The sequence below is a fragment of the Rhinolophus sinicus genome, linkage group LG02 (genome assembly GCF_036562045.2).
Source record: "Rhinolophus sinicus isolate RSC01 linkage group LG02, ASM3656204v1, whole genome shotgun sequence".
Taxonomy (NCBI): Eukaryota; Metazoa; Chordata; class Mammalia; order Chiroptera; family Rhinolophidae; genus Rhinolophus; species Rhinolophus sinicus.
The window spans coordinates 145,163,999-145,184,698 of record NC_133752.1 but is presented as its reverse complement, the minus strand read 5'-3'; the positions used below and the strand labels follow the sequence as shown (position 1 = coordinate 145,184,698).

Sequence of the window (20,700 nt, the reverse complement as noted above, 5' to 3'; positions counted from 1 at the left end):
CCTCCCAGGCTGTCCCGTCTCTTCCTTACCACTTTGTTGACGGACTTCTCCCAGGCAATGGACCTCTCCAGCTGGCTCAGACACAAGCACACCTGGGCTGCACTCCGGCACCGCTCAAGCGTCTGGCGCCAGACCCGAATACGAGGGGTGATCTCATAGGATCTGGAGGGAGAAAGTGGTGATCTTTGGATGAGGAGCAGGATCCACTGAACTTATCCCTTCTTCCCAAGACGGAGAATGAGGGCTCACTCACATCTCCGTGGCGGGGCACTGGGGGGCACTGTTGGGCATGCTGAGCAGCGCCTTCTCCAGCACAACCTCATGGGCTGGCCAGAGGGGCTCCTGGAGGTACCGCCGCTCCACATTCTGCTCCAGGGCGGCCAGTCGCATCACAGCCAGGTCCAGAGGGTTGGTCGTTATACGCTGGGGGGCCAGTCCTTCCCTGCCTCGACCTCTCCAGGTGATATCCTCCTGGGAGTCGGGTAGATGCTCACAGTAAGCCAAGTCTTCACGAATCGAATCTGGGCCAGGACATGTCCAGCCCTGCAGGTGAGAGAGGAATAAAACTACTCATAGTAAAGGAAGAAAATTAAGCAACAGAAAAAAATATGACCCATTAAGGTCATGGGAGGTCATTTGTGAAGGAGGGCTCGGATCCAAGGTTTCTCCTAACAGCGTAAAAGAGATTAACACCCTCCTTTCAACCACCCTCTACGTGCCAGCCCCAGTGTACCCGGATCTGCAGATCAGACAGGATAACCCGCTGTTCCAGATCTTCTACCCACTGAAGCACAGCTAGGTCTGTCTCATATGTCTTCTCTTTGGGGGACCAGCTCATAATTCCTTCTTGAAAAGCAGGTAGCTGACTGGGCTCAAAGATGGGGTCTGAGAACACAAAGCAGAAGCAAAGGCCCATCAGGCCATCGTCCACAGGAGCAGCTCAGTGTGTACCCTGGGCTCCTCAGCTCAGGCCAGCTCGAAGAATCTATCTTACCAGTTGATGGCCGTAGGCAGACTTCCTGTAAGAAGTCCCTGTGCTTATTTAGGTGTTTGTGAAGCGCCTTCTCACGGATGCCTCGGGGGTGCAGCGCTTTGAGTGTGGCGTCCAGTGTCTCAGGATCTCGGATCCACCACCAACCCGAGCACATGTCTGTGAACAGAGTTTATGTATGTGGGGTGGGGTAGGAACCAGCTATAAATCACATGGCCCACATCTGATGCCACTCCTACCTGTACTCTTACCCCAATTCTACCCCAAGGTCACTCACCAGCGGGGACAGGCTGGGCTGTCAGCTGGGTTAGGTAACGCTGCTCCATCTGTTTGAAGAACTTACTGGGGGTCTCCTCTCCGCTTTGGCTGTGCCAGCCCTGTGGGCGCCTGTGGTGTTTCACCAGGGTCTCCTGCTCGCCTCTTAGGGGCCATCCCAGGCAAGGGGTAGAAGAGAGCTGCACTGGAGAACAGGGGTTGGCAGCATTGGGCCTATTCACCTGCACAGGAGATGAAACATAAGGGGATGAGGGGGTTTATGTTTAGAGGACCCTAGTGGCTCCCCATCCCTTCCCCCAATTTTAGCAACAGCACACAGCCAGGCAATGGAGCCGTGGCAAGATGAAGGCAAGTGTATACCACTAATTCTGGCTACTTACTGGCTTGGAGGAGACAAGCAGCTGAGGGGAGGGGGTGGGCTGGTCCTCAGAAACTGCAGGGGGTGGTGTAGGGGCAGCATTGCAGGGCATCTGGGCTGAGAAGTTAAACCAGGGGGCTTGAGAATTAGGGTTGGATTCTGCCTCTTCAGGCTCTGGCTCCTCCGGGGGCTGTGACGGGGTTGGGTCCAGTTTTCCAGGGCTGCTATCAGGTGTGAGGACCGAGCTGCTCAGCAGGGAGCCGTGGCTCTGAGTCTGGCTCAGCCAAGACAGGAAGGCTGACTGGCTGAGGTCATGCTGGCTCTGACCCAGAGACAAAAGGGAGCCTTCTGGCTCCAGGAACCCATTATGGGCCTGCGGGTGGGACTGAAGCTGGGGCTGGGGCAGAGCATTAGCCTGAAGCTGAGGATGGGGCTGAATCTCGGGCTGAAGCTGGGTTTGGGGCTGGTCTGAAGCCTGGCCGCTGACAGGGGATTTAAGATGCTTAAGTTGCGTAGACCCAGGCTTAGTTTTCCGAGGTCGGCCTCGGGCCCGGGCCGGAGTACTGGCAGAGGTGCTGGAGCCGACTAACTCCCTCTTCAGAGAAAAGGGGGCTGGGCTGAGTGCTGGATGGGCTGCCACTTTTAAGGAGTCAGTTTCCTGCTTTATCATATCCTCAGGAACTGTAAAGAGAAATAAAGAGCTTAAGACATATACTGATACATAAGAAGAACGAAAGAGGGTGTATAAACGCAGGATATACACTTTCTTTTTCTCTTGGACTCAATCCCCCCTTTTGAGATTCCACTGGAACAGCTTATATGCCAATGAACAGTGCCTGAGAAAGAAAGACTGTGCTCCCAAGTATTCAGCAGCAGCAGCAGAACTGTAAGCTAACATTTATTCAGAACCAAGTACATTTAAGCACTGTTCTGAGGATGTTCACTCATTTTAATCCTCTCAAAAGCCCTACGAAGTATATACATACTATTCTTACTTCCGTTTTACAAATGAAGAAACTGAGTACACAGCTGGTAAACGGCAGCAGGCAGGTAGACAGTCTTACTCCAGAGCCTGTCCTCTTAACCACTATGCTATACTGATTCTCGTAAAATGAAAGACGCCTAAGCTGACTAGGCAGAGGAAAAGGAATTGTTTAACTTTTGTTAGACAGCTCTCAATTCAGGCTCCACGACACACCTACCTAGGCTCCCCTCCGTTCCTTCCACAAAGACACCAGCCAAATAGGGCAACACCCAGTAGCGGCGTCTGTAGCGGTCCTGTCCCAAGGAGACTGCCCGAAGCATCTGGGATGAATGAAGCAGCTTTTTGCGAAAGAAGAGCTGACGCTGGGTAGGCAGTGGAAAAGGAAGATGAATAAAACACACATTTCCAGAGTGACAGTGGTGACCTAACCCAGTATATGGGAGAAAGGCAATGGCTCTCAGCTCCCCTATAAAAGCGATACTATCTGGGCCCGACTCATGATCAATTCTCGCCCAGCCCAGATCTCCAGCTCCTGGGAGGTTAGAAGCACAATACCTTGCTGAGTTTTTCTATCTGGCGCTCTAGCTCTGGGATGCTAGATGCTGTGACATCAACCTGGAGAAGAAACAAGTGGACACCAAGAGAAAATGAATTGTCAGATTCAAGAAAGAGAAATTCAGTTGACCCTTGAACAACAAGGGGGTTAGAGGCGCCAACACCCTCCCTTCCCTCCCCTACCGCTGCGCAGTCAAAAATCCATGTATATTTATAACTTCTGACTCCCTCCAAACTATAGTTGTCCCTTGATAGCTGCGGGGGATTAGTTCTAGGACCCCCTGTGGTATCAAAATCCGTGGATGCTCAAGTCCCTCATGTAAAATGGTGGAGAACAATGCATACAGTCAGCCCTCCACGTCTGCGGACTCCTAACCGCGGATTGAAAATATGTTTTTTTGATCCTCCACAGTTGGTTGAATCCGCAGATACGAAACTCATGGATATGAAGGGCCAACTGCAAACTTAGTGAAAACTATCTGCATATATAAGCGGACTTGCACAGTTTAAACCTGTGTCATTCAAAAGTCAACTATAATCCATTTTCCCACTCCCATTTTCCTTGGTCGGGGGCTAGTACCTCTCCATCTCTTCGACCCCTGCGGCCATGGACAGCGGCCGCGCTCTCCTCCTCCTCCTCCTCCTCCATGCCGCTCGTCTCCTCCATGATCCGCGAGCTGCGCCTCCGCCCCAAGCTTTCCTCGGGCCCCTGCGTCTCTACCTCAGGGCGCCCAGTTCGCTTGGCCAGAGCAGTCTTCAGTCTTGAAACAGAGATTAAGGGAACTGGTGAGGAAAGCGAGACTGCTGCAACAGGGAACACTTGGAATCTAAGCAATCCTGAGCCCTGGGGTAAGGTCCCAACCCCAGAGGGACCAACAGCATCAAGTTCCAGGCAAGTCCTGGCAATGCTTCCCCCTTTCCCCCTTCTCTCCTCTTTCTCGGTGCTACTCTCTGTCCTGTTCCTACCTCCGGAGCCGGCCTTCAACAATCCACTTGTTTTTCCTGTAGCTGGACATACTCTCCAGGGTCTTGTCAATCTCACTGCAGGGGAATAGGGAACGGGATTTTGAGATAGAAGTGGCAGCACACACAAAAAAGAAGGGAGGCTCACGGGTAAAGGGGCTATAGCTGAACAGAAGTTTCGCCAAGAGCCCAGATTGAATGAATGGCAGAGGAAGGCGAGGTCCTCCCAGGAAGGCACTAAGATTCCGTCCCAAATCCCTCCAGCATCTCCAGAGCATGGCAGGCAGTGGACACATATCACCCAGGACGCTGGATGGCTAAACACCTCCCTCCCATTCTGACCAAGGCACACAGGCACCATCCCCAGCCCGGCCCCTCACTTGATGATGAGGGTGGAGCCGTTGAGCTCGTGTACAAGGAAGGCCAGGACAGCAGCTTTCTGGTGGGGTGGCTGGGCCTGGAAAGGCTGGGTGCGCAGGCTGTCACACAGGACTGGCTCCACTCCATATGCCATGAGGAAGCAGCGAGGACCTCAGACACATTGTCCCTTGTCAGTGGGATTTCCGACACCTTTTCCCCCAAGATCTTTAAGGACTGTTTGAAGGAGAATATAATGGAAGTTAAGAGAGAACGAGGAACAACTCAAGTTGTGTGAATCTGGAATGGGAAAATACAGGAGAACTATGGGGTTAAGAAAGGAAAAGAACAAAAAGTTGCCAAAGTGAAGACAAAAGAAAGGAGCTAGAGAAAAGGAGCAAAATAAAGGAAAATGAACAAAACATACAGAGAGAGATCAGGAAAAAAAAAGAAACAGAAGGAAAAATAGGAGTACAACAGAAACTACATCTCTGTTCACTTGCCCTGATCACTTTAAGGCAGGGCCTTTTCATGCGTGTAACTTAAAAGGGAAAGCAACACTGAGACAAAGCACTGGGCCCAGGCCCGCCTGACTGGCCTCGGAAAAGAGCTCACCTGACAGTAGGAGGGGAGGCCGGGGTCACAGAGCGCCGCCCTCAGGAGCCGCACAAGCAGGTCCTGCACCTCGCCTGAACTGTCGCCTTGACACAGGAGGCCCTCCTGGAGGACCCCCAGGCTGGGCACATCTCTGGCAGGGTCAAAGCCTAGCACCTTGCCAAGCTGTGCAGGAACTCCACAACGGTCAAGCAGTCCGAGAAGGCCCCCCCAGGCAGGATCAGACCAGGGATGCGGGAGAAGTCGGGCAGAGGCTGTAAGGAGACAAGTGGTAGGAGGTTCTGTCAAACAGATCGGGTACCTGGGTGGTTCTTCTTTTCATGGAAGTGTCTTCACAACTGGTCCCTCCAGGACCCAGGACCTGTTCTCCCCTCACTACCTGGTGGTCAGTCAGACACATGTCCTCTGTGGGCTTCTTCATCTCCTCCAAGATCATCTGCTGCCTCTGGCGCTCCTCCAAGCGCCTCTGTGTGGCCAGTGTTTTATCTGCTTTACAGGCTGGCTTGGCTTTGGCCACCTCCTCCTTTTCCTTCATTTTTACCTTCTCCTTCTTCTCCTTCTTGACTTTTTCCTTCAGTTTTTCCTGCTTCGTCTTTACCTTCTCCTTCTCTGCCTAACCATGCAAGGGAGAGAGGAACCAAGAGTGACATAAAGATTCTAGTCACCGTCCTTCCCTGGGACCCATCCTCTCTACCTCAGAGCCAGAAACGTGACTAAAAAAATACCGACTCACACGTCTTGCATAATCAGTTTGGTGACTTCAAAGTTATACTTGTGTGTACATGTACCTACCTTGGATTTCTTCTTAGCTTCTTTCTGCTTTAAACTTTTGGTCTCTTGTTTCCGCTTGTTTCTGGCCTGTAAATCAAAAGGGAAGTCATTTCTCCTCAAACTCTGAAAGCATCTCTGCTTGGACTAGGGTTCAAAACAGATAAGGGTGCTGGGGAGGAGAGGTGAAAGATGGGACAAGCGTTTGGCAATGGATCAATTCTCTCACCCTGGAGAGGTCCACATCATTCATGGACAAGCCCAATTCTCTAAATCAAGCCCCCACAAATTCCAGGTAATGAAAGTATGCTGCCACATGGAGGGCGGCACAGACACAGGCAAAGGAAGGCAAGACAGAGCAGGTTGGAAGAAAAGTCAACCCCCTGTGCAATCTCTGATGTTCCCTCACCTGCCCTTGGATAGCAGTCTGACACTCTCCACGTTGTACCTTCTGCTTCATCTTCTTCTTGATTTTACTCATCTTTGCTTTTTCCTCCTCATTCAGTGTTTCTGAGGGGAGAAAGAAAAAGGAAGAGTGAGGCACGCAGATCAATCTCTGGCATCCAGAGCAATACATGCTTGTCACAAAACTGGCTTCCCAATCAACTCCCTGCAAAATCTGGAAGTGTTTTTTTTCTTTTTTTTTTTCCTTTTTAAGTAGACAAAATAAAATGTTGGGTGGGGGAGAGAAATGCAGGAGAGGCACCTGCTATGGGGTTAGCACAAAGAACTCAAATGGTATTTCCTGCCCAGAAGCACCAGTCCCTGGAACAGACTGGACTGCTTTAGAAGGGGTCCTATAGGCCACGATGGTAGCTTCATAACCTATCTATCTCCCAGGCTACCAGACAAGGGCAGCAACCCACAGACTGATTCTTGAGCAGAGAAAGGAAACAGAAAACCAAACTGCCAGGGAAAGAGGGTGGTCTCCAGAGTTGGAAGCACTGATTAACCAAGAATGTGCCAGAAAGAAAGGGCTCAGATAAGGGGCATCTCAGTGGAATCAGATCAACACTGACAGCCGTTGTTTATGCTCAGTTCCTAAGTCTTGCTCCACAAAAAGATCTGAATTTCTTCCCCTCTGGAAGACTGAATATTGAAGTGTGATTCTGCAAACAACAGAGTTTTAGAATTGATGCTTTTGATATGATAGTACCTATTCTATTCCAGCATAGAAACACTACCACTAGCACATCTGTACAGCAACCCTCTAAGTTAGACAGATGTTATACGCAGATAAACCACTATAGGTTTCTATTAAAATATAAGTGACTTACTCTAGGTAATGACCTAGAATTCAGCAGAGTTGGAACTGTGAATAGGAGAAGATTCCAAACTTTTTCAAATTCTTCATTAATATATCAGGGTATATGCAACATTTACTGAAAAATTAGCCATTTCCTACCTATTTATCCCACTACAACAGTGCCAAATATCTTTTGGATTTAGATATGATTTCTGAACCTCCATGATGGTGGCAATGAGTAAAGTAAGCGTGCAAAACCCAAACCAGTAAGGTTAAGGAGCTGAAAGACGGTCCTCATGAGAACCCTTTCCTAACTACTACATCTGGGGCCCACTCAAGGTTCCACTAGTAAGAGCAACTCAAGGAAGAAACTGGTTGTTGAAGAAGAACCACAGAAGAGCTGCGACCCTGATGCCGCTTTCCAGGGGGGGAAGGTGATTCGGATTCATTCTGTCCGGACAATGTCTGTCATGCTCCTGGGAAACCCAGCCCTCAGCAATTCATCAGCATTTCAGATACCTCATAGAGCAAGCAGAATCACAAAGTAAGAAACACCACTGTACCTTGGGCCTCCAGTTTCTTTAGGAGGCGGTTATCTGTCTTACTCAACAGTTCAGTGATTTTGACCTTGGGTGGCCGACCTCGGCCCCGTTTCACCTTGGGAACTTCCTTGGTCTTGGCCTTCTCAGTGTTTCGAGGTCGGCCCCGTTTCCCAGTAATTGCCTGAATCCTGGATGGGATCTCCTCTGCAGACAGCTGTACCCACCGCAAGCCCTAAGGTAATGAGGACGACTTTGTTACAATGGGCGGGGTCAAGGCAAGCCACCAGGCCCTCTGAACCATTCAATGCCCCAGAACCTCCAAACCCCACAAGTGGAAGCTGCAGTCTTATCCACCAACCCTTTCTTAGGGAAAAAGCATATTTAACGCTTGGGTCTGCACCTCTGGTGTGTCTCTCTCTTCAAAGAAATCTCCCACAGGCATACGGGGGCTGAAGCTGAAGTGCTCCCGGCGGACACTTTGCACCACATTGCGGCTCAGGTACTAAGAGGAGACAAACTGCTTTAATAAAGGCACAGCCCCACCATGCCTTTTGGCCAGCGAGCGCACAAGAAAAGGACCCAAAGTACACAATGCCAGCTGTTGCCACTGAGCCCAAGAAAAAAGCCCATGAAAGCTACATTACCTTGATCACTTCCGGGAACTGTTTCATCCTCTTCCCACAGGGGCCGTAATACCAGGTCTCCCCCTGCCATCGGTGGCTGCCCTTCTTGATGCGCACCTCTCTCCGCCACCTGCCAGAAAAGCACATGGGCCCTGCCGCCAGGTCACACCCCTACCCACTCTCAAGCCACCCAGGAGCCAAGCCCACTGAGCAGATGACCTGCCCCGTATCTGTTGCACTAGAGTTGCATGTAGATGCAAACACAGCATGAGACACAAGCTTGGCTAGAAGGGAGGCCTGAGCTCCACAAACCCCTCAGGGCCTCAGGAAAAAGCCATGCACCAAATTGCACAAGCCCAGAAAGCCCTCCCCTCCTCCCTTTACAAAGTCAGTGATACCAACAGCCAGAAACCACCCCTTCTCCCCATCACTGATACCATTCAGGGCAATTATGGGGCTTTCAGTGAAGAGGATGAAGACCTGAGGGAATAAAGGCAGAAATGACAGAGGGTGGGGAGGCAAGAGGAAGAATAAACTCGTTGCTGACTCCAAGAAATGACTCCGCAGGCCAGGGTTTATTAAGAACTCTGTATTCTGAGGAATAGATTATTCTAAGACTAAGCCGTATCTTCCTCTGAAAACTTTAAGCAGAACTCAAGACTTGGGACCACAATCAGCCTAGAGGCAGGGGTGGGGAAGATCAGGAACGCATTTCTTTTTTCAGTTTTTAGGAAGGCAATCATTCTTCAAGGCCCTTGGTGTCAGCTGGTTTGTTCATTCTGGTCAGGTACAGTTCCTGCCCTTACCTCTCCAAACAGCATTAAAAAAAAAATAAAAATAAAAAATCCCAATTCATCAGGACTAAGCCACTCCCCCTTCAATGCTATCCCTTTTCTAAGCATATAGGACAAATCAGCTAATTTGGGTATCTGAGCCCTAGGGTCACAAACTGAGTTTGGAAAAGATAACAGCTGCAGCCCCCTGAGCAAAAAGCTAAGTGGCCACAAGATGAAGACAGAATAGGTGTGGGGAGGCAGATACTGAGAGAAGGAAAGCCTAGGAAGCTCAGAAGAAACACTATCATTGCAGATAACAGTCCTTTAATCCATTCCTGTCTAGCCCATTCCTTGCCCTCTCAGGTGAGCGGAGCTCCCTTCCCTTCTTCCTAGAGTCATTCATTATATTTGTCAAGGTCAGTGCATGTAGCAAACTAGAGCATTTACCCATGCTGGAGCGGAAGACGAACTTCTTCTGGGGTAGCAATTCGTCTCCTCAGAACGTCACCTTGGGAGGAAAACAGGGGATACCCAAGTTAAGAGTTCAAGCAGAATGTTGAAACAGGGGAGCGTTAAATAAATACCACATGGGACAGAAAACTTCCTGGCACCAGCCAAGGTAGAACAGAACCTGGACACTCACCACCACCAGAAGTAGTGACTCCTTCTCCAGTGGTCTCTTCCAGGTCAGCAGTGCTTTCAGGGAAGCTGCTGATCTCCTTATTTACCGGGGAGGCTGTTGGGAAGACAGCTGCAGGGGAAGCTGCAGGGGACGCTTTTGGGGAGGTCACTGGGGAGGCCATCAAGGAAACTTCTGAGGAGACTGGTGGGATGGCTGCTGAGGAAGTTGGAGAGACTGTCGGAAAAGCTGGGGAGACGACTGGGGAGATTTCCGGGGAGGGCGCTGGAAAAACTACTGGGGAGGCTTCTGGAGAGACTTCTGCGGAAGCTGCTGGAGAAACTGCCAGGGAGATTGCCGGGGAGGCTGCTGGCGAGGCTGCTGGCCGTTGCTGGATGGTGGACGACTGGTCAGGGGCTGGCTGCGTTAGAGGCGGTGGGAAGTCTGAAGCCTGAGTTTCCATTTCTTCCTGTTCTGCATCACTACCATTATTCAGGTCAAAGCCGTTATCTAGAATCCAAAGGGACAAGATAGGTAAAGTAAAAATGGTGTCACACAAAACAAGAGAATCTACACAGTCAAATCTGGACGAAGCTAAAGAGGGTTACTTCAAGGGCTTTCCCTAGGGTTGGTAAAAGAGAAGTAGCCTCTGGCTGTCCTCCCTAACCATTCACGAAGGTTAGAGGGCAAAGCTGCCGCTGCTGTCACTGTGTGAAGAAATACCTTTTACCTGGAGCCAGTTAAGGCCTATGGCCTCTTTTCCTGAAAGCCCACATCTCCCAAGTCCATCAGGGCACAGGGAAGTCAGGGTGCAGCAGTCCGCACCTTTCTGAGTCCCACGACACTCTATCCCATAGCCCCTTCGGCCCCCAGCAACGTGCTCCCAGATTTCCAACCCCTAAGGGCCTAACTAAGGAACATGTTCTCTCACCTTTTCCCAGGTCAAGGACTTCCTCTCTTACCTTGCAGGACAGACTCCCCAAGAACAGGTGGAGAGGTGGGGCTGGCAAAGATAGAGGCTGAAGTCTGGCTGTCATCTGCCAGGAGACTGAAGGCCGTGGCGTTATTAAGGGAAGGGCAATCAAGGGCAGAGATCACAGGGCTGTCCTCGAGAGGCAGCTTGTCCTCTGCGCCCATCAGCTCCGCGTCGTCTATACCATACAGTCCTCCACTCACTGGCTCTTCATGGGGTGGAAGAATCAGAAAACAAGATTTAAGAAATACTGGTCTGAATACATCCAATTCTAGTTCCGACCGTGTGAAGGCTCTTTCTACTATTACGGAAATGTTACAGCCTTCTTCCTGAAAGAGTAAAGTCACCAAGCCATAGGGGTCGTAAAAGTTTCAAGTGGAAATGAAGGGAAAAGCACTGGCCCTATAATAATCCACAGACCAATGCAAAATTTTAGCATCTATCATAAAATAGGCCTTTATTTCAGTGGGGGTAAAAGGTAGCTGTTCACGAGCAAATGCCTTCTTTCCAGTTAGTAAGAACCCAAATAGCCCAACTGTGTGGTAATAAGTCCCTATCCAGTGAATTATTAAAGCCCAGGGCTCTTGGCCAAAAGGAACCTTGGGAGAGAACCTGGGAAATGAACCAATTGAGCTCAGAGTGCAGCTGGCCCAGTCAGGCCAGTGGCATGAGACTGTGGTCTCACAGGATTGTCCGGAGGCCTCAACGCCCCAGATTCCTGAATCCTTTCCCTGGTTTACTCTCTCTTTCTGGTGGCAGGAGCTGGATGTTCTCTGCATGGGCAAGTTGAAGGGGGCCAGCCTCCGAGCCTACCTGGTGCCAGGGTGTTGAAGGGCTCCAAAGAGACCTCACTGAGGATCGGAGTGTCTTCCAGTTGGTCAGGAAGATGTGAAGGGTCATCTAAGCAGCTCACTGCGGGGTCCGGGACCAAGACTGCGACTTCCTGGTGTAATGATTCCACAGAAGGGATGGCGCCATTGTAGCCACACATCTTCAGTTCTAGGAAACACCGGAGCGGGCACAAGTCGAAATCAGAGCCTTCACCTGGCTCATTAGCAACCATAGGCAGGCAGTCTTTGCTAGAGGGATGGTCACTCTTTCAACCGTTATGGAAGCCAGTTCCATGTTTGGTACCGATCACATCAAGATACTCTGAGTGAACAGAGACGCACTAGGAAGTCCTACACCAGGTAAAAACAGGGGGAAGGAGCGTGGTGTCTAAGACAAGAATCTCATCGTGTTCTCAGCTAGTTCCCCATTTCAGTGGGACAGGTGGTAAACAGAGAAAACATCCTGTGATTTTCATAGGGTGGTCACCCTTGTACTTGGAATCAATAGCAAACTAAGCATTTGTCTATTTTGAGGGAAAAGATGAGAGGATGGTCATATGTATGAATGCGAACAACAACAACAACAACAGGAAACCGAGTAGACAAGCAGTGTGTGCTCCGCCTGCTTCCTTCCCTCATGCCCGTGCCCGTCACTACCAGGGCTCAGTTCACTTTAGCAGCCAGCCCGGCCCTGCCATACTCAAGTCCAATTGGCCTCAATGCCCCCTGCTAACGCCCCAACTACTTTCTGTATTTTGGAAGAAGGCTTTCTTGATGCAGGGTGTCTACTGGCGCTGTTTCGGGCTCGCCCACCTGCCCTCTCCAGGCCAGCAGCTCTGCATGAGCTTGAAATAATTTGTACTCCCACTCGCGAGCTGGTGCTGCTGCCACAAAAACACCAGCCATTTGGCTCTGCTAATCACCAACATGCAAATCAGCCTCCACTGCAGAGAGCTGGAAAGACAAGTTTTCCTCACCTCAAAAAGCCACTGCCCCCACAGCCCCGTTTTCCCTCTCCCGACCCAGCTTCCAGGCCCCCAGTCATACCTGGCTGCTCCTGTTCGAGCTCCAGGCTGCCTACCAAGCCAGTGCCATTCTCTGCCACAACTGAAGTCAGCTCCTTTTCTGCCGCCTCATCAGGATGGATACCACTGCCTACCTCCTGGGAGGGTGCAAAGGTCTGGATGCTGGATCCCAACATGGGAGAAGTCTGTGGAGAGGTGAAAAAGCTAGGGGGTCCATTGGGCATCACCTCAAAATTCTGGTCAGGAAAGGAATCATACAGTTCCTGCGAGTCAAAGTTAAGCCCCATGGGACTCTGGGTACCGTTGGCCCAAAACTCTTGGCTCCCAGCCCGAAGGTTAGTGTTGTGACTTGGGGACGAAGGTTGCCGTGTGCCCCCAAGGATGCCGTTGAGTGGGTATTGTCCTCCCGAGAACTGGGACAGAAGGGGTGCGTCCTTGAGGTTGCTGCCAGGATTGGCAGATGGGTACTGTGAGTAGTTCCAGAGACAGTCGTAGGCCACGTTGGGGTGATGGAGGTGTGAGGTGCTGGAGGAGTGGGGAACAGAGTTCAAAATCCCTGAAGTAGTAGTGTGAGATACAGTAGATAAGCCATTAACATTCACAGCCCCATTCAAACCTGGCAGAGAGGGAAGGAAAAGGGTCAGTTACAGATATGCATGCAAGTAACTCTCCCGACTCTATCAAAGGAATAGCACTGACTAGAAAAAGGGAAGGTGAAGGGGAGGGGGATTCCCCCTCTGCTATATTTATAGCTTTCTGGTCTCCAGGGAACACCCAACCCAGATGCTCCTGGATGTAAGCTTAGCAACTGCTACTGAAGGCTGCTGAGTAGGGGGCTGGGGCGCTCTCCTGGTCTACCACAGGGGTGACCAGCAAAGCTGGCTGCTGCTGAGACTCACGCCTTTTTATTTTTTGTTTAAATGAAGCTGTTTGCAGACTCCCTACAGTGACTTGCATTCTTCCCCATCCTTACTCCCTAGAGGAATTCTTCTATTGGAGTGGCATGACTGAATTCACCAGGCCCCCCTTGCCCCAGGGCCTGTTTGGCCCCACAGTGGCACCAGAAGGGACAGCCTCCACCTCAGTGGCACATGCAGACCGAGCACTTTGTGCTGGGCTAAGAATAGAATTTGCAGTCACACAGCAGCAAGATCCCAGCTCAGAAGGCTGGGCTTGGCCCCTCCCCATAGACGCTGGAGAGTAATATGCAGGGGAGGGGGGGATCTCTGCGTGACCAGTACTGCAGACTTCAGTTCTCAACACCAATGGCAACCTCTAGACTGGAGGACAAGATAAAAGGAACCAAGATCTAAGGCAGCTGGAGGGGAGGGGGTCCTCCCGTGAAATAAAGGAGCTTCTAATCTATCTGTAACCCCCTTGTGTAGGATAGGAAGTGGGAAATATAAGCCTGTGGCAGTAGTTTTCTGCTGCAAGGAAGGAGAGAAGCATCTGGGCTTCTCTCTGCTTCCAAGTATAAAGTACCTGAAACCCAGGCAAGATTAGAGAGGTACCTGGCAGAGCCATGGTACAAGGCAACTGATAAGCCAAATCTAGGAGAAGACCTGATCCTGGCAGCAACACGTCTGTCCAGAATTACAGACGTTTCTTTCTGGGGAACTGGGTAAGCATTAATCCTCCCTGTCCCCTACTTCCGTCCTCCAGGACAGGAGGTGGCACCGGCACTTCAGGCGTCTGCCCTCCTGTACTGCACAAACTAAAAGGCAAGCGCATCCCAACCTTCACCCAACTCCTCCACACCCAGTCCTACGGGGTGCTTCTCCAACTTCTAAAAACAGCTTCTCAGAGGACCAGCCCTTTATCTCTCTCGCTCATGGGTTCAACCTGGTTATCGGACGCCATAGCCACCTCACCACTCTCTGGCAGTAGCCAAGGGACAGAGCTGATAGAACAGGCTGCGATGAAAAGGCCAGTATGTTTTTCTAATACCTTCCAACCTTAAGTCAAGACTAAAAGTGTTGCTTCCATAAACCCCTAGCACTTGTTCTTAGAAGCTTGAGTTCTCTCCAGCAGCTCCAGTTCTAAGGACTCACCTCCTCCCTCCCCACCCAGCACAGAGCTGCGGTAAGGTAGCTAGCCTGGGGGGGGGGGGGGCAAGTCTTGTCCCCATGGAACTGCTCTAAAGGAACGATTCCCACTCCCTCCCCAGGCCACGTGGCCCTCACTCACTTTTCCCTTGCTGGGGGAAGTTCATGGGAGACCCGTTAGTGTAGAGGCCCTCCCCTGAGGAGGGAGAGGGTTTCAGTCCTGAGGCAGCAGGTGCAGGGGGAAGGCCAGTAAAGTTAAAATGGTCGTTTGCCTCCATTTCTGTAGGAGGGAAGAGAGAGGGGGAAAAAAAATACTGGCGGTTAAACAAGGCTATGTCACCTCAAATTTTCTAGAGGGAATGCCCCCTCCCCTCTATCTACTCACCCTTCTACCTAAGTACTAGGAGGAGGGTGGAAGTTGAAAAAAAGAGGAGGAAATATACTCCTAACCTGGGCAATGACCTATAGAAATAGTCTTTTAAAGTCAGCCTTGTAGAGAGTTAGTGAGAAAAACCAAGATACAAACCTGTAGGAGTCTTCCCCTGTATGAGTCCCACCCTCTTAACTTGCACCCGAAGTTACCCGTCTATGTTACAATCTCCATTCTCTTATTATTTTTTCCCCCTCAAGGTAAGGCCAAAGTTGCACAGAATGTTCTCAAAGCCATCTTTATGAGGAAGCCACGGAAATGGGGCTATTGGCAAAATAAGAACATTTGACATATACCCTGCTCTGTTTTATTATTATACTTGAGTTAAACAATTTCCACACCATCCTATTCATAGCCCTAGACATCTGAAGAAGATAATATTGTTACATTAGTAAAGGGATTATAGTATGAGAATGCAAAGAAAATGTGAACAGTTTCTCTCAGCAATAAACCCAAGAATAAATGTATCGTTGACAGAGAAAGAAAAGAGGGAAGAAAGATAGAAAGCATAAGTCAGAATTATTGGTAAAGTCTGGCATGTCAATCAGATACTTATGACGTACTAATTTGATATGATCTGTCTTGATACAGAAAAAGCCACTCCTTGGGTTACTATGTTTTTAAAAGGGCAGAAGAATTCAGGTAGAAAGATTTCTTTATCAAGCTCCCAAGAGGAGGCAATAAGCTGACCTAGGTGATGTTTTAAATAACCTCTTTTTTAAAAGTACCAGAAGTTAAAGCTTTTTAAAGAATGAATAAATTGGTTAAGAACATATACGACCATTGCTCAAGGTTTGCAAGAGTCATGATCCTGAATATACTAGATAATGCAAATTAGACACTATTAGGTATGTGAATTTAATATAATTTTGAGCATGAAATATGAACCCTGCATAGTATACAGCATGACAACTCTAGGATTTTTCCAGGCTTAATACCATAATTATCTCTACCTTCATCAATTTTAACTGAGATTTTAGAAAATAAAAGCAATTTGTATTTTGTTGATTTAAGGGAAATAAATTTTTAGGATTGACTTATTTTTCCATCTTCACTCTAAAACAAGCAGCAAACCTAAACCTGCTACGCATCAATGAAGAAACTGGGTCTACACAGAAAGACCTCAGGGTTCCCGCCAGGATTTCCCTATAGTTAAGGGTCACGCCTTAGAAGGGATCTGAAAAATAAGCATCATGGGATTAGTGACCCTTCTGAAATGAAAGACATCAAGGAGTCAAGTTCATTCCCTAATTCTCTAGGTTAGGTTCCTTCCGAAGTCTATATGACAGAGCAAAGAGGACACTGAATAATTAATTTCAGAAGTCCCAGAAATGCTATGCCTGAAGAGCCAATCTCATCTGACTCCCACCTCTTCCCTCCCCCAGTTTTATGCACAGCCACACACACACACCCCTTCTCTCCTATGGGCACTGGTCTATATCCTCTCACTCAATGATAGATCACAGTTCATTTTTCCACTTTCTATTTGTCCATGAGGAAACCAGTGACCTTCTCCTCTCTGCTACCCTGGGAAAGCACAGCATTTCCTGTCTCATAAATTTTATACTAATAAGGATAAATGGATAGCTCATAGAAATCAGATAAGTAAAAGGAATGGGAAGTTATCTAGTGCCTGAAGTCTGTTTCCCCACTAACCTCTTCTGAAGGGTCATCAGGCCCACAATCACTTCTTTTAGTAGAGGCTTCCTGGAAACATAAAATGCTCTTTGTGCTGTGCAGTGAGATCAGCACAACAGTGGGCTCTAGGTTCAAATCCCAGCTCTACTACCACTAGCTGTGTGACCTTGGAAAAATCACTTAATGTTGCTGAGCCTGTTTTTCATTATTAGTAAGAATTTTAGTACCCACCTCCAGAGCTTGTAATGATTAAATAAGAAAATTTATACAAAAAACCTAGCATAGTGTCTGACACCGAGCACTCGATACATGTTAGTTATTATTATTAGACAATAAAGACTGTTTAGTTTTCAAAAAGATAATCAGGTCGAAAAGGTCAAAATATAATTTAAACTAATACCAGCATGGAAAACAATATATAACTAGGAATGATCCTCCCAGCCAGACTTCCTTTTAGGCAACTTGACTCTTGATTTCAGATGTCACTTAAATATGGGATCACAGTATGGGGATGCAAAGAAAATGTGAACAGGTCCTCTCAGCAATAAACCCAAGGTTATTTCATTTTAACCTTCCTATTCAAGATGCTTTGCACAGCAATAAAGGCTGAAGGTAAATTATGCCTTCCCATCTAGAACTAGTAAGGACACCAGTAAAGCAAAGGAGTGTCTCCCTTTGAACTAATAGGATTTTGGCCAAATGAAAAAAGAAATCAGTCAGTGCCCAACCCCCAGAATAGCAGACAGTTCTCATGACCAGGAAGTACAATCAAGCCAGCACACAGCCCAGTCTCAGTAGTATGTAAATGGATCTCTTAAGAGTCTCTGCTTCATTTATAAGAGTTAAGGGACAGTGCCCCTTAAGCTTGAAGCAGTAAAGCCACTGCCACATGGTCAAATGGGCTGCTTTTCTCTCAGTTGCAAATTGAAGAATTACTACTCTGTGGACCTGTGACATGGTTTTAACAGAAAACGGCTGACAAAGCACCAAGTGTTGAAATAAATATTATAGATTTTAAGACTTGCAGGTACCGTGACCAATCCTAACACTCAGATCTCTGAAGCTACCTACAGAAAGACAAGACACATTACCAACACTGAGCTAGACACCAGCAGTCCCTAAAGCTCTTTGGTTCTCCCCATACAGCATACCAAAATCCCACAAATATGTTCCTAAATCTTTTTTTTTTTTTTTTTTTTGTGGGGGAGGTTTCAAATGTTTATCTGTACTAAACAGCAAATGCAAATTTTGCTGTATAGTAAATAAATCATACCACTATGTCTTAGCTCTGTAATTGTGAGTGTTATGAAGAATATTTCTCAACTCTATACATCTCTGGATTTACCCCACCATACTCTAATACAGTGGTTCCCAACCACGGGTGATTTTGCCCCGTGAAGGGACATTTAGTAATGACAAAAGGTATATGTTACTGGCATCTAGTAAGTAGAAGGCTAGCAATGCTTCTAATGATCCTGCAATACACAAGCCAGCCCGCCACAACAAAGAATTATCTAGCTCAAGATATCAATAGTGCCAAGGCTGAAAAATCATGCTCTAATACAAAAGCCGCCCCATTCCCCATTCCTACCCCATTCCTAGGGAAGTTCCAAAAGTTTTCACTATTCCTAGTTCCTGATGCTGCAAGCAAGGATGCTTTGACTTTTATATCTAAAAACCCCTTCCCTGGCCCCTGGCTAAGCTGTCTTCCTTTACCAACACAGAGTTCCAAGTGACAAGCCACAAAATTGACATGCCTTCTTCCCCAGTCAGCAGTCCATTCTGACAGCCCTGGAAACAATCTTCCCTTCAAACTCTGACTCAGACTACAGCATGTACTGACTGAGGCTCATTCTCTCAAAATCTCTTTTCCTTAACTCCCTTTCCTAGTCAGGAGAGAGAGGCAGGAGGAAGATAATGAAAGAAGGAAGATTAGACCAAGGGGAGGCCACTCAAAGACAACTGCCATGTCCAGGTTGCTCAGGAGAACACAAAGAAGACTGTTCTCTGTCCTTATTTGTTCTAAACTATATTAAGTCCTACAGCATCAATCAGATATTATGTTCTACCACTATATCTCCAGCACCTAATTTAGTGCTAAGTACATAAAAGAACGAAAGAAAATACATTATTTGTTGGACCCATAGACTGAACAAATGAGGGAGTAGATATCTTTCCTATCACTACCAGCTTACTTATCCAACAAAGGTTATGGTTTTTGCTATTCTCAGAGAACCAAAAAATTCAGCTTTATTCTTTACAGAGATTATTAACAACTTATAGAGGAAAGAGAGGGCCCAAATCTTGACATATTTTAGACAGTCGTACCCTGCAGAAAATAAGGAAAGGAAACAGAGAAGTACTGAGAATATAAAAAGGCAATAAATTTAAGCTCTAAATTAGTAAAATGTTCTGCTTGATTTAAGGCAGGGAGTAGGTTTTAAAATATTTGTTGACTGAATAAAGGAGACATATAACAATCTAGGCCGGGATTTCTGCCACAGCTCTGGTCACTTCATGGTCAGAGAACTGGAAATGCCTCTGAAATTGCAGGACACTAAAAACCACACTCTAGAGGTTGTAACAAGGTTATCTCCCTCTTTCGGCTCTCTGATTATTTCTCAGAAATTCAGCTCTAACAGTTAAGGACTTCACCTTCCCTTTAAGAAGATATATCCTCCTCTGGAAAAATCCTGAGCTGAGAAGGTAGGTTAAGGTTCCCTTTTGGTGAGGCAGGTTATAAAGAGTCCAATCCCAGGAGACCAAGAGCAGTGAGACCACCTGTCCCTTAAGAACCCTCATGTTTTAGTTTTTTGATGAATTTTTAGTAAGATTGCATTATACTGATTGTCTTATTCTTTATAACTAGGAGGACAAAACACCCAGTAACATAACACAATTCTACTTTCCTTGCCAGTGACCCAACGACAAACTCCAGAGCGCCTCAAAGCTTTTTGTTTTGCAAAATTTCAAAATTATGCAGACGAACAAGCTGGTGACAAATGGTCCTTCTGACCCATCTGTAACAGTGCTGACAAAGTATTAATCTTGGGCTATGAGGTATGTGAGAGCATTCATATCCCAAGAAACAAATCAGGAAGATTATTTGCCCCAGGAAATACCTCTAGAGTTTTATACTTCACTCTATGTCCTAGTTTTGTACTTCACGTAAAAACTTGGACTCACTGAGCACATCTCACACAAGGTCAAACATCACACCAGTTACTGGACTAAATTCCACACTATTTTAATAGTAAAAGAATGTAGCAGACATCTTCAGAGGTGATAAGAAAGGTCAACAGCAGCAAGACACAGTCGGTCAGTCACCCTAACAAGCTTTGCTTCTCTCTTGGCAACACCTGATTCCAGAACCACAAGACTGCAAGATGAGCCTCTCAGGGCATTCTAGATTTCTTACTGGCTCTGAGGTCAGTCCACATAGCTCTCTCTATACCTCAAATATTTTCCTTTAGAGAGGAAAGAAAAGAAAAAAGAAAAAAAAGGTCATTATTAAGAAATCCACTTCTCTGATAGAAAAATGCATCCATTTTACAAAGCTATGAAAGCTTTGTTTCACTCAGCTTTCTGATCATGTATCACATGAAGTCAGTATCCACTTTCTCAAAATCAACTTCTATTTCTTTTAAAGAGTCCAAAGAAAAGAGTGGTCTTTCTCTTTCTTTCACTTTTAACCCCCAACAGGGAAAATCAATTTATTATTCTGTCAGGTCCCAATTTAGATAAACAAAGGCTGAAGAAAGGGGAACTTAAAATCAGTGTCACATCAACCCTATCAGAAAGGAACTCAAGGGAGTGGCCGGTTAGCTCAGTTGGTTACAGCGTGGTGCTGATAACACCAAGGTTGCCGGTTCGATCCCCACATGGGCCACTGTGAGCTGCGCCCTACCTAAGAAAAAAAAAAAAAGAAAGCAACTCACACCACCCAGTCCAGCAGTGGGGCAAGAAAAAGGACAATGACATTGGACTTGTTTGTACTGTTTCCAGGAATCAACCCCAACAGCCCCAGTGAAAAGAGCAATAATGCTATCTTAAAAATGATGCTGCTGCTGTCACATAATCACATA

The 20,700-nt window shown here is 47.6% G+C and overlaps 1 protein-coding gene across 1 annotated transcript in view; it reads right to left on the bottom strand.

Annotated features, from left to right (window-relative positions):
• BAZ2A (bromodomain adjacent to zinc finger domain 2A) overlaps window positions 1-20,700 on the bottom strand; it is a 29,754-nt gene that overhangs the window by 1,352 nt on the left and 7,702 nt on the right. The window contains 28 exon segments of the mRNA XM_074325556.1: window positions 30-162; window positions 254-543; window positions 734-885; window positions 995-1,150; window positions 1,269-1,342; window positions 1,344-1,434; window positions 1,437-1,488; window positions 1,648-2,306; window positions 2,828-2,972; window positions 3,166-3,225; window positions 3,746-3,926; window positions 4,132-4,206; window positions 4,509-4,656; window positions 4,659-4,722; window positions 5,101-5,264; window positions 5,267-5,354; window positions 5,480-5,713; window positions 5,893-5,958; window positions 6,278-6,378; window positions 7,678-7,888; window positions 8,057-8,158; window positions 8,301-8,409; window positions 9,503-9,563; window positions 9,699-10,184; window positions 10,637-10,855; window positions 11,461-11,646; window positions 12,525-13,118; window positions 14,690-14,827. Of these exon segments, the coding sequence (XP_074181657.1) occupies window positions 30-162; window positions 254-543; window positions 734-885; window positions 995-1,150; window positions 1,269-1,342; window positions 1,344-1,434; window positions 1,437-1,488; window positions 1,648-2,306; window positions 2,828-2,972; window positions 3,166-3,225; window positions 3,746-3,926; window positions 4,132-4,206; window positions 4,509-4,656; window positions 4,659-4,722; window positions 5,101-5,264; window positions 5,267-5,354; window positions 5,480-5,713; window positions 5,893-5,958; window positions 6,278-6,378; window positions 7,678-7,888; window positions 8,057-8,158; window positions 8,301-8,409; window positions 9,503-9,563; window positions 9,699-10,184; window positions 10,637-10,855; window positions 11,461-11,646; window positions 12,525-13,118; window positions 14,690-14,827 (5,039 nt within the window).